General features: G+C 42.3%; 1 protein-coding gene across 1 annotated transcript; it reads right to left on the bottom strand.

Annotated features, from left to right (window-relative positions):
• Nucleotides 1-151: 151 nt before the first annotated feature.
• Nucleotides 152-7,989, bottom strand: prlhr2a (prolactin releasing hormone receptor 2a). Its single transcript, XM_061768511.1, has 2 exons — nt 6,715-7,989; nt 152-2,081 (listed from the first exon to the last, which is right to left on the bottom strand). Exons 1-2 carry the CDS (start codon nt 7,155-7,157, stop codon nt 1,445-1,447), a joined length of 1,080 nt encoding a protein of 359 aa, XP_061624495.1. The 5' UTR covers nt 7,158-7,989; the 3' UTR covers nt 152-1,444.
• Between the last annotated feature and the right edge of the window lie 5,018 nt (nt 7,990-13,007).

The raw sequence follows: 13,007 nt of genomic DNA, 5'->3' as shown, positions 1-13,007 counted from the left end.
CCTTATGCACAAAGTTTTGTGTTTGTCAAAGAAATTCGTTGTTTCTCTACATTGTTTCCTTTCACAAGCATTCAGCTGTAAATGGTAGTTCTGGCCTGCCTGTCTACCTAGTTTCCACTGGAACAGTAAGTTTTAGTTGTGACAGTAATATAGCATCGTGTTGTTGTACAGAACATTGAATTAAATTGTTTACATCAGCTTGAATGTGGAACCTAGTGAAGGTAACACAAATGTATGTTGTGAATCCTCTTAAGAAACAAGCACAAATTAAATGGTCAACAAACTGAATATCAATACTGGCAATGCTTTTTAAACAGATCTTTACTGATTTTATATACAGCAGCTAACAGCAAACCTCAGGACCTGAATTCCAATCAGTAACAACACAGGCAGCTTCATTTACAACAAAACAAATCCCTTTTGCCAAGCTTCAGCCTGATTGGCTGGCCAAAAACTCCAGATAAGCAAACTCCGGTGTTAGGGGTGTCGTTTAGGTTTATAGTTTATCCAGGTAGGCAATGGCGATTGAGAACAAATTCTCATTTGCAATGCCGATTTGGCATACGTGTCCAAAGCAAGCAAAGACCTTTAACGTACTCGGCAATCCTTGCTGTACTTGGCCGAGCCCAGCACAATTGGTCACGTTTTACAGTTTATTCCGTTAATGTAATGCGATCGTTCCTTGCTAGTTATTCATGATAACCGGCACATTGCATAATATGAATAAACAGATTAAAATGAACAAAGTACAAAAAGTCCACTGCACATGCATGTGTAATGTATGTGTCATATAATTAATGTGAAGGTGCTTCATGCCAGTTATTCATCGTAACCACCACTTTGCTCGATAGAAATAGACTGACTACATATTCCACAAAGTCAGAAAGGTTTTATGAAACGATGGCTCACATAAGTGGCCGAATGCATATAGAGTAGTGTGTGTGGGTGGACGGACAGGAGAGGGGAGGGCAAGGTTCAAAAGGTTTTGAACAACCGTGGGTAGGCAGGGATTGCTTCTCTTGGGAACTTTAACAGGAGCACTGGTGACTTCTCGACTGAAACATATATATATCTATATATATACACACACATGTTTTTAATCATATTAGTTTGCCACATTAACACTGTGGTGTGCTATGTCACAGAGACAACGATCATCTGATCACCTTCCAGGATGTTTTTTTTTTTTTTTTAGGTGCCAGCCCTTGTCTTTACCAGTGCTTGTCAAACTAATTCAACTGAATTTGCTTGAATGAATATTTAGCTTGAAAGGTTTAAAGAATAAAGAATTCCCATGGCAATTATCGGTGCACATGGTAGTTATGCATTTGTCCTTGGAAGAAATCTCCCCAAGAAGTTCCTAAACCCAAAAGGTTGGGAGGACCCTAGTCCCATCCCCACAGTGATTTGTCTTACTTTCCCTAAGTAATTTCTGAAGTGTCTTTCACAGCACAACACTTGCAGTGGCGCCATTGTTGGCGGCAATGCCAATACGCCGGCGGCACACCATCATTTTGCGGAGCTCGGTACGAAAGCGGTCGTGGAGCCAAGCGTACAGGAAAGGATTACAGCAGGACGAGCTCATAGCACAAAGGTGACAGAGCAACTGAATGAGCAGGAAGTAGCGCTTATCAATCAGATCAATGTCAATGTCACGTAGCACGTTGAACACGCTGATGGGCATCCAGCAAATGCCAAAAGCGGCCACCACAAGGCTCACGAGGCGGAAGGTCTTGCGTTTGCGCATGCGCTGAGCCTCGGCCTGGCTCCGAGTGCGGTAGCCTGGAACCACACAGTTCCTCAGTTTGACAGAGATGCACAGATAGGAGATGCAGAGGGCAGACAGAGGCAGCACGTAGGTGATGAAGAGAGTGCTGTACGCGTAGGCCAGATGCTCCCCCTCCTGACCCATCCAGAATTCCTCACAGATGGTGAAGCCCTCGTTTTGGAACTCCACATGGTAGGTGTGAGCCACAGCAGGAGCCACCAGAGCACAGGACAGCAGCCAGATAGCGGACAGCAAGTAGGTGCATGCCAAGACTGAAATGCGCTTCTTCAGAGGATGCACTGTGGCGTAGTACCTGTCAGAGAGAGAAGAAGAGAAAAGACTAGGTGGTCCTAATTTTGTTTTTCCTAATCCTAATTACTTCTAATAGAAACGTAATAAAGTAGAATACTTTTCTCTGATGCCTCGATCAGACTACAAAACAACTTTGGTCTTTCACGATTGCAGTGTGTTAGACTACTGCTATCAAATCTTGTCGTATCTCGGTCAGACATTTATTACGATACCACCATATGCCGTCTTTTACGATCACTTTATCTTGTCAAATCAAAACACTGTCGGCGAGGCGGAACCAGAAAACGTGTCACCGGTCAACACAACCGGATACACAACCATAGATCGGGCCAATGTATTGTGTAGGCAAAAAAAAGAACGAAATGTGTGGTGGTCTATACCGATTCTTGGGAGAGGCCGTTTTGGGCTGTCCATTAAAGGATTGCTTGAGGTATGTTCATGTACTTTTACTATGATACAGTTAGCAAAGAGGTTACAAAACATTATGCAGCCCAGCAAGCTATTGCTAGCTCTAACGTCTGTACGTAAACATGCCGACGTTCTGTCGAATCATACTGTAAAGCTTCAGTACGTTGGTTTGTGCAATGCAATCCTATTAGTCGACATCAAGGTGCGCTGTCCGATAATTGTCGTTGATATGTCACACTACACGGAAGATATCCAAAAAATAAAACATGCTAGACTTTTCATTTTGGCGTCGTAGGGCTATCATAGGGCCAAATCGTTGGTTGTAGATTATGTGACACTACAGAAGGTTTTGTCGTTTCTGACAAAATACTGTATATCAGGCTCGATCTGGGAAATCGGCCGCTATAGCTAATGGGGCCAATAACGGAGCTAAAATACTGTAGCTAGGCATTAGACAGGAATTTGGTACCATGTTGTATCAAAGGAACTATGTTGAAGTGACACATCTTAAATTAGATACGAGCTTTGCTGATCAGGGAGGAGCTAAATTTGGCCAAGGAGGCGGAAGAAGTTAAGAGAGTCGTCACCGCATGGAGACGCACACGAGTGCATTTTCATTTTTACATTTTTTTTAAAAAATAGAATCATCTGTAAGCCATTTATTTTTGCGACTGACTGACGACCAGTTCAGGGTGTAGTCCGGCTTTCGCCAGAAGTCAGGTGGGATAGGCTCCACCACCCTGAACAGGATAAGCGGTGTTGAGAACGGATGGATGATAGGTGTGTCTTGAGATTGGATTTCAAGAGAGTTAAAAAGTCTGTGTATCGGACGTCAGGTGGTAGTGAGTTCCAAAAACGGTGGACAGACGAGCAGAAGGGACTATGAGGTAGTTGGAGAATGAGAATCTGAGTGACCGGGAAGGGATGGCAACGTGAAGGAGGTCAGCAAGATATGGCGGGGTGAGGTTATTGATGTCGTTGAAGGTGAAGATCAGAATTTTATATTGGATGCAGTACTGGACAAGGAGCCAGTGAAGTGGTTGCAGGGCTGGAGTGATGTTGTGAGTGGCGGGGGTCCTTGTGATAATACGGGTGGCAGAGTTCTGGTAAATATATAGTTTTTGTGGTAACTTGACCGAACAGGAGCGAGTTGCAATAATCCAGGTGGGAAGCGATGAACAAGGACAGCAGCAATGCGGGGCTGGTGCAGGATGGATGAAGTGAAAGTATGCAGGCAGGTTGATGTTGTTTATGTGTGCTCGGAAGGAGAGTGTGCTGTCGAGGATGACACCGAGACTCTTAACCTGAGTTGAAACAGAGGAATTATCAAAAAAAAAAAAAAAGTCAATTTTGGCTAGCATGGACTTGGTACCTGTGAGTGGAAGTTCTGTTTTGTCACTGTTGAGTTGTAGAAAGTTGGATGAGAACCAGTGTTTGAGTTCAGAGACGAGGAAGGAGGAAGAGTGGCGCTGGGTTTGGTGGGGAGGTAGAGCAGAGTGTCATCCGAAACGGTGAAAGTGCAAGTTGAATTTAGGTGATAAATCGCATGGGGCCAAAGACAGAGCCTTGGGGAACACCAGAAGAAATGCAGGACGGATGGGATTTGAATGATTTCATTTGAACAAACTGCATGCGGCCGGACAGTTAAGAAGTGAACCACTAGAGGACTTTCTGTGTGAAATGCCAATATTGTGGAGTCTGCTCAGGAGGATGGTGCGGGAAATGGTGCCCACCTCTAGGGCACCGTGCTGCATAAAATATCACATTTATGTATACTTATGAGGGTTCCCAATCCATATCAGAGCCATTCAGAGCATACAATATGCAGACCAACCTATTCAACCATCTTTCCACCATCCATCCATCCATCCCTCCATCTATCCATCATCAGTCCACCAGCCATCTCTCCCACGGACTTTCACTCGCTTTCTCTCAGCTGTTTGCAAATTCACATCACATTCCATTCATCCCTGACTCTGTTGTCAAGGTCAAGTGATAATGACGGAATTAGCTCTCAAACATACAGACACACACTGTATGGAGCCGTTCAGTCTCATTCACACGGTCACTGAGTGGCAACGTGCTGCATGCACAGAAGTTCGGAAAGTGACCTCAACGACTAAACCACAAAAATAAACTTAACACAATCAGCTATTAATCAAAACAGAGCATTACCTTTGTAAAGTTGGCACACTATTTGGTACATCTTGTGTATTTGAATCATTATATCATTATGTATTGCGCAAGTCATCATAATGTGGCTGCTCGGTGTACTGTGGGGCAAGAAAGTATTTAGTCAGTTCTCCCACTTAAAAAGATGGGAGAGGCCTGTAATTTTCATCATAAGTGTACCTCGCATATGAGAGACAAAATGGGAGGGGGGGAGGGAGTCAATCCAGAAAAACACATTGTCTGATTTTTAAAGAATTTGCAAATTATGGTCGAAAATAAGTACATGGTCAATAAGAAAAGTTTATCTCAAAACTCTGTTATATATCCTTTTGTTGGCAATGACAGAGTTCAAACGTTTTCCGTAAGTGTTCAAAAGGTTTTTACACACTGTTGCTGGTATTTTGACCCATTCCTCCATGCAGATCTCCTCCAGAGCAGTGATGTTTTGGGGCTGTCGCTGCACAACACAGACTTTCAACTCCCTCCAAAGATTTTCTATGGGGTTGAGATCTGGAGACTGGCGTGGCCACTCCAGGACCTTGAAATGCTTCTTACGAAGCCACCCCTTCGTTGCCCATGTTTGGGATCATTGTCATGCTGAAAGACCCGACCACGTTTCATTTTCAATGCCCTTGTTGATGAAAGGAGGTTTTCACTCAAAATCTCACGATCCACGGCCCCATTCATTCTTTCCTTTACACGGATCAGTCGTCCTGGTCCCTTCGCAGAAAAACAGCCCCATAGCATGACGTTTCCGCCCCCATGCTTCACAGTAGGTATGGTGTTCTTTGGATGCAACTCAGCATTCTTTCTCCTCCAAACACAAGAAGTTGAGTTTTTACCAAAAGGTTCTATTTTGGTTTCATCTGACCATGTGACATTCTCCCAATCCTCTTCTGGATCATCCAAATGCTCTCTAGCAAACTTCAGACGGGCGTGGACATGTACTGGTTTAAGCAGGGTGACACGTCTGGCACTGCAGGATTTGAGTCACTTGGCGGCGTAGTGTGTTACTGATGGTACCCTTTGTTACTTTGGTCCAAGCTCTCTGCAGGTCATTCACTAGGTCCCCCCATGTGGTTCTGGGATTTTTGCTCACCGTCCTTGTGATCGTTTTGACCCCACGGGGTGAGATCTTGCGTGGAGCCCCAGATCAAGGGAAATTATTAGTGGTCTTGTATGTCTTCTGTTTTCTAATAATTGCTCCAACAGTTGATTTCTTCACAAAAAGCTGCTTATCTATTGCAGATTCAGTCTTCTCAGCCTGGTGCAGGTCTACAATTTTGTTTCTGGTGGCCTTTGACAGCTCTTTGGTCTTGGCCATAGTGGAGTTTGGAGTGTGACTGTTTGAGGTTTTGGACAGGTGTCTTTTATACTGATAACGAGTTCAAAGAGGTGCCATTAATACAGGTAACGAGTGGAGTACAGAGGAGCCTCTCAAAGAAGAAGTTACAGGTCTGTGAGTGCCAAAAATCTTGCTTGTTTGGAGGTGACCAAACACTTATTTTCCACCATAATTTGCTCATAATTTCTTTAAAATCTGACTGTGATTTTCTGGATTTTTTTGTTCTCATTTTGTCTCTCATAGGTGAGGTATACCTATGATGAAAATTACAGACCTCACTCCTCTTTTTACGTGGGAGAACTTGCACAATTGGTGGGTGACTGAATACTTTTCCCCCCCCACTGTACATGCATTATTGTTCGTGTTTGTGGTTTTGTAGCTGTAGGAAACTGCAGCGCACTCAAAGACTTTGACCAAAGGTAAGGACAGACATTGTTCCATGTTTTTGTCAGTAAGTTCTTTTTTTCCTACATCTGAAGCATTAAGCTATTTATTTGGTTGCACCCCGAAAAACATTTTTCACAGCTAAAATCTGCCGCTGCAATTTTGAGCAAATCCCTTTGCCAGGTAATAACATTACTTTTGTGTATGTGTGTGAAATTATGTGCCAAGGTTTCCCATTATTTACTTGATGATTAGGTAGCTCCAAGCTGAGAGTCTCTCATCTCCCCTGCATGATTTCTCATCAGATGATGGATTCGTGACTTACCTATCCACCCCGATGGCGGTGAGGGTGAAAACTGACACGTACACGGTCACCGGCTGGATGAGATAAACCAGGTAGCACATGAAGCGGCCAAACACCCACCCGTGTGGGTTGAGCGCATAGGCCAGAGTGAAGGGGATGCACGTGGCGCACATGAGCATGTCGGAGAAGGCCAGGTTCCCGATGAAGAAGTTGGTGACGTTGTGCATCTTGCGAGCGCGGCAGATGACGTACAGGAGCAGGTAGTTGCCGACGACGCCCACCAGGGCCACCAGAGTGTAGCAGGGGATGATGAGCACTTTGAAGGACTGCAGCAGCTCCACACCCTCGAACTGAGGCTTGCGCTCCGTGGAGACATTCTGGAGCGCCACCTCGAAGATGCCACTCGTGTCGTTCGACTGATGGGTCACGGGCGTGGTGATGCGATCACCGGTTGGGCCCTCCATCCCAAGAGGCGGACGTCCACCTGGGACAATTAGCTCGTGATTACCACAGGGAGCAACTGTATTCTGCGCATCGCTTACAGACCTGATGTGAGTTGACGTGGAGATATCATCGAATTGAAATGACAAGGACTGATATTAATGAGGGCCGTATGATGGCTAATACATCACAGCAATGTCTAGTAACTGTGCAAATATCGCCCCGTGGACTGTGAGCAGGAGCTCATCTGATTGGACGCTTTGATCTGGCACGATAGAGGGTGACCAGTGTGCTGCAGCAATTGCCTGCGTGGAGCTGTCACAATCACGCTTTCAGCATTTCAAACGTGTACACCTGTCACATTGTATGGATTGTAATGGGCGGTAATGGGCATGTGCGACGTGTGCGATCGCACACGGCGGCACAGGCGCAGGGGTGGGACGTAAAGTTGCCGCTCATGTCATCATACAAGAAGAGACGTGAATCGTGAAGTCATTTTAATGCGTTTTTCTTTCAATTTCAGTGAGCTCTTGAAGAATTTTTAACTAAATTCACATTTTTCAATCATAATGTTCAGGCCAAAGAAATATATTTTGTTTCTGTTCTGTAATGTAACTAAGTAACTAACATTTTATTGAATTTTAATCAAGAAATAAAGTGTTTTTGCCAGTTTTTTATTATTAGTTTTATTATCATACATTAGAATAAAAAAAAAAATCATGGATAACAATAATGATTATATTTCAGCATTACAAATATCATTTTTGCTTCAACAGCTTCTTTTTTTTAACTTATTAACAACCACATTCCTTTTTTGCAGGCTCTACTTATTTGAATTTATCGCATTCTTTACTTTGTCCCCCTTACATCTAATTATTTATTTGTAGCATGAACTGCATGTGTGTAGAAAATGAAAACAGGCAATGAAATGGAAAATGGAAAAACGTGAACAAAGAATAAAAATCCTGTCAAAGATGTACTTTTGCGTGACTGGGTCCCTTTTGAAGAAAACATACTCGAGAGCATCGATGCATGTCAAGTCTGAATTGTTCTCGTATGCATGGCAGTACCTACCTTGTGCTGGCCGCCAAGTGTGGAGCGTCCAGGTCCGGCAGCTGCAAGAGCGGCACACTTCTCACACTGATGGATGCAGCCTCGTGTTCGATGAGCCGAGGCGCGCGCTTTCCTCCCCCCTTTTTGCAATTTCAAAGGTGCCACTTCTCCTTTGCATGATCTTCGCCTGTGACGTCGCGTTTGTGTTGAAATTCAGCTCAAAGAACACAAGATTTGCCATCATGCAATGAGGAGCGAAATTGTAGGCTAATTTTTATTTTTTATTTTTATTATTTATTTTTTAAATGAAAATCTGTCAAAATGTGATTTTAGTAGACTTTGTGGGGACACACATGCAGTGTGTTCTGTGCTTCCACTGACTGTCAAAGGGGGGCACTGTTCTGCATTCAAACTGGACACATGCAGCTCTCGTTCAATTTTGTCCATGTAAATTCAGTTGAATTGAATTCAGGTGAATTCAATTGAATTCATCCATATTCATATTCACCCAACCATCCATTTTCTATACTTCAGCCACTTCCCCAATTTTAGCTAGCTGGTGCACACTTCTGCAGCACTTCTTATCTACGTTGAACTTCCCCTCTCGAAGAGATAGTTCAAAATCAATTCGGCTGGACAGGTTATAGGTCCTATAAATGGCGGAAAAGTTTTTGAAATGATTTATCTTGGTCTCGTTTTTCATGTCACAAAAACCTGGCATTTGAACAGGGGTGTGTAGACTTTTTATATCCACTGTAGTTATCTGTCGGTATTGACATTTGTATGATTAAAGTTAACAATCTCATTTCCAACCAAGAAATACATCATGTCAATTTTGTATTTTTTTTTTTACATTTTTTTTAAAGTTAGCATTTTTAAATTCTTATCAGAATCATCTTTATTTTGGGTATTTTTGTTGCACACCACACAGAGAACCCGGCGCCACATATTCAGTCAGAGTGATGGGTCACAAAGCAGACTAACATCTCTCCTTTTATTTGGACAAAAATAACAACCGCTATTGTAGCATCTGTTGTCATAGCAATGAACAGACATCACACATTCAGTGGCAAAGTATAGAATGTTTCCACAGTGATTTTCTGATTGTCTGACTGAGTGTTCCTGCTCACTCTTATTTTTATTTTTATTTTTTTTGGGCTTCAAAGCTCTTTGACCCAAGTTGCCAAGGAAACAACCTCGTGAGCGTGGCTCATTTATGCCAATTTACTGTACGTTATTGGGGCTTTATTTGATTCATTATGTTCAACATGTGACATGACCAGAGAAGAATCTAAGCAAGTCTGTAGCCTGGTTTTGCTGCACCTGGTCAGTAGCTCCAACGTTGTTTTTTATTTTTTTTTTATTTTTAATATGGCACTACTGCAAAAAGCCATAAAAACAACAACAATTGCTTCAAAATCTGTGAAACGGAACGAAGTGTGCGGTTGTCTACCAATGGTTGCATATAAAAGGCTAATGACAAAGGTTAAGGTAACACTTAACACTTGCCCAGAAGGTCACGCTGCTTTCATGAATGGAGGGTGGCTCTCCTGTTTGAGTTGTAATCATTCATTATCCTCGAACGTGTTTGCACAAGCAACTGAGGGCTGTCTGATAAGCAGGAGACGGGAAGTGGTGTGTGAATGTTTTGTGAGGACATGATGTTTCATTTGAACAAACAGGAGCTCAGTTCCTCCCAAAGCAGACGTTGGAGCGCTTATTATTGACAATCGATAGGAGTCTGGTCTGAGGAATCCCGATATTGTCCGCACGGCGGGAGACGCACTGGCCACGTGTCTCTCTGGCGCTCCTTTTCATTTGTAGTTAAGTCGACCCGCTGTCCCGCGTGCGTGCAGCCGCTTGGAGTCATGTGGGCAATTTCATGGCAAGAACCAAAAGGTTCAAACTCTGTACTTTAGTATCAGCACAGAAACTTAACAGATTTAAAAAAAAAAAAAAAAAAAAAACACTGGTAAAAGTAGAAAGACCGATTTAACCCCTTCGGTAACAATAAAATAAATCTGACTGAAATGTACTTAAGAACAAAAGTAAGAAGGAATTGGTACAATATCTGTTTTTCATGACAATGGATACAGAAAGAGGAATAATTCTCTATACAGCCACCTTTTTTGTTTAGGGTTTAACTCATTCTATCTTGTTTTTACGCTATGATTAATTAGTATTTATTTTATGGTTGTTTTTTTTCTTGGTAAGCACATTTGCCTCACAGTTCTTACAATAAGCATTTGAGTATGACAGTCCTTGTTCTTCTGTTTTTCATCAAACTGAGAAACCTTGTGATGAATTTCGTTGTAATGTGTGTACTATGAAAACAACAGAATCGAAGCATGAGGAGAAAATTTCGAGCTGTAGACGTTAGTTCATCCGGAAAGCTTCAATAAGACAACATGTCATCTTAGACCCAAAGGGACAAAACCAGTGTAGACATTAAGGACACATGCAGGTGGTGGCCCACCTCATATTTGTCTCGCTAACAAATCATTGGAAGTTAAACACAGTGAGTTTTGTTATTTTGAATATCGCTAACTGTTATACAGTCGTAAAGAGAACCCAACCACTGCGCATTCAAAAGGATTTCAACCCAAAATAAAGCAAGTACAACGACTCACCCTTTGAAGACACCTGACAAACGTAATGAATAGTGAACAGGAAGCTTAGTTAATACTTGAAGTGCCTGCCTCGGACATCCTGGGCTCGGGATGGTTCGCTCTGATGGTATTCACCATCGGACATTTGAGACGTGCAAAGTGAAGTGATTGCAACTGGAAGTGTCGGTGACAGAGTAGCAAACATATTACTGAGTTACAGAAAAGAAATCAATCATTCCAAAAATCTTGAGAAAGCCAGTAATCACTTAAAAGCCATGTTTTGTTTGGATATATATACAATGTGATGTTCACAATCTGTACACAAAACCAAACACGCACAAAATATTAATAAACAATAGCTCCCTTCACCCAACCCTTTTACAGTAACTGTTAATAGATGAGCGAGATGAGAGCGTCTCGTTTGACCAGTAGGAGGACGTTGCGATATCGGCTGTCTCTCCAGGTCCTCATCAGCTGGGTGCCTGCCCTATTGTGGCATCTCTGCGTACAAGAAAACAAATACGCAAGAAGTACAATACAGCTGGATACACAGGACACATTTCACCCCCAAATCCGTGCTTACAGTTTTATTGTGTTTATTGTTAAGTATGTTTTGGAGTGAGTTACTGTAATGTTAGCGTTTTTAAAAAGATCATAATGGCCCACAGAGGTATTGACAATGGAGTGCCATTGAGTGTGCTGTGGATATTCAGTGGCTATGACGACGCAGGAGTTCTTTCAATGGAAGCACAAAAGCAAATCAACGGCCACAACATTAGGTACACCTGAATAATGTGATCCAATACAAGCCTTGGATGAATTATTATTATTATTTTTTTTTTTTAAATCAAGATTGCGAGCTGATTCATTGACATTATAAACGTGTGGGACAATATAATAGGAAAGTGCAGCTTGTAGTCTTGTTTTTTTTCGCCCCCCCCCCCCCCTGTCATAAACAGAGAAGGAACAAGTTAGTGCATCTGAATAATGGACTAATATGAGCAAGACTGATTGTGCTCAGTGTTCCCCAAATGCCACGCAAATGAAAAGAACAAACATTTCTTGCCTCCATTAAATGTCGTTTTGAAACCTGTTTGTCGCAAATGACGCTGAAAGAAAAAGTGGCGGGGGCTTGCAAATTAGAGAAAATTACAGTTTGTGGATAAAAGCATGCTATTGGGAAAAAAAAAAAGGCTGTTATGTTCATCTTCTGTGACTGGCGATCAACACTTGCTCACTAATGTATCGTGTACTGTCCTACATACGTTAACTACATATTGAGTGGACAAAAAAAAGTACACTTCATATAAAATGTATAAATATGGATGACAGTAGCAGCTGCTGCAAGCAAGTTATTAAGATGGAAAGCTGTGCAGTATTGGCCAAAAAAGAACATTTACAGCACACGCTCACAAAAAAAAAAAAAAAAAAAACTTCCCACACCAGCAAAAACTCTTCACACACACACCAAAAAAAATAAATAATTCACACTCACCAAAAATCTGCTTGATAGATATCGTCATGGCTTCCACATTGGATTGCGCAGGCGTATGTAATATGGATGGTCTAATTAGAAAGTGACGAAACGTAACGTTACACATTTGGTGGGTGCATTGTTACTGAAAAAATATATGATAGTATTACTGATATTATTCCATAAAACTATTGGTGCACCAGTAATAGGTAATAAATCAGTAATACAACTAGGGATGCGCTGATACCACTTTTGTTTTTGTTTTTTTAGACCGAGCGTGAGTATTTCTTTTTCAATACTCACTGATACCGAATACCCATCCATTTTAGGAATGAATAGAAATAACTAGTTTGAATATAAATACGGGATACTGTATGGGATGTGCTGCGAACGAGCCGTTAGACACAGCCGCTACGGTGGTGGCATGACTTATTTTCAAGTAAAACAGTACTCGTGATACAGTTCAGAACGAAGAATGACTCAGGAGCAGACACGGGATGAAATGTGGTTGTAATGGACGTTTGACCCCTTTGAACCTTTACATTGGCTGCCAATAAATCTCCAAAACCAAGTTCCTGCGAGGAAAGGCAGCAGTTCACGTCTCTATCGAACGAGCGCAAGAACACGCACCAGTAATGATCAGCGTGACAGTGACAAGTCAGCCGAGGGTAATTTGGTTGTACATGTTTGTCTGATAGCATAATAGGAAGTGCAATAACAACCCACTGATTGGGGGA

The sequence above is a fragment of the Phyllopteryx taeniolatus genome, chromosome 3, assembly GCF_024500385.1.
Source record: "Phyllopteryx taeniolatus isolate TA_2022b chromosome 3, UOR_Ptae_1.2, whole genome shotgun sequence".
NCBI classification, from domain to species: Eukaryota; Metazoa; Chordata; class Actinopteri; order Syngnathiformes; family Syngnathidae; genus Phyllopteryx; species Phyllopteryx taeniolatus.
This window is presented reverse-complemented; position numbering and strand designations above follow the sequence as displayed.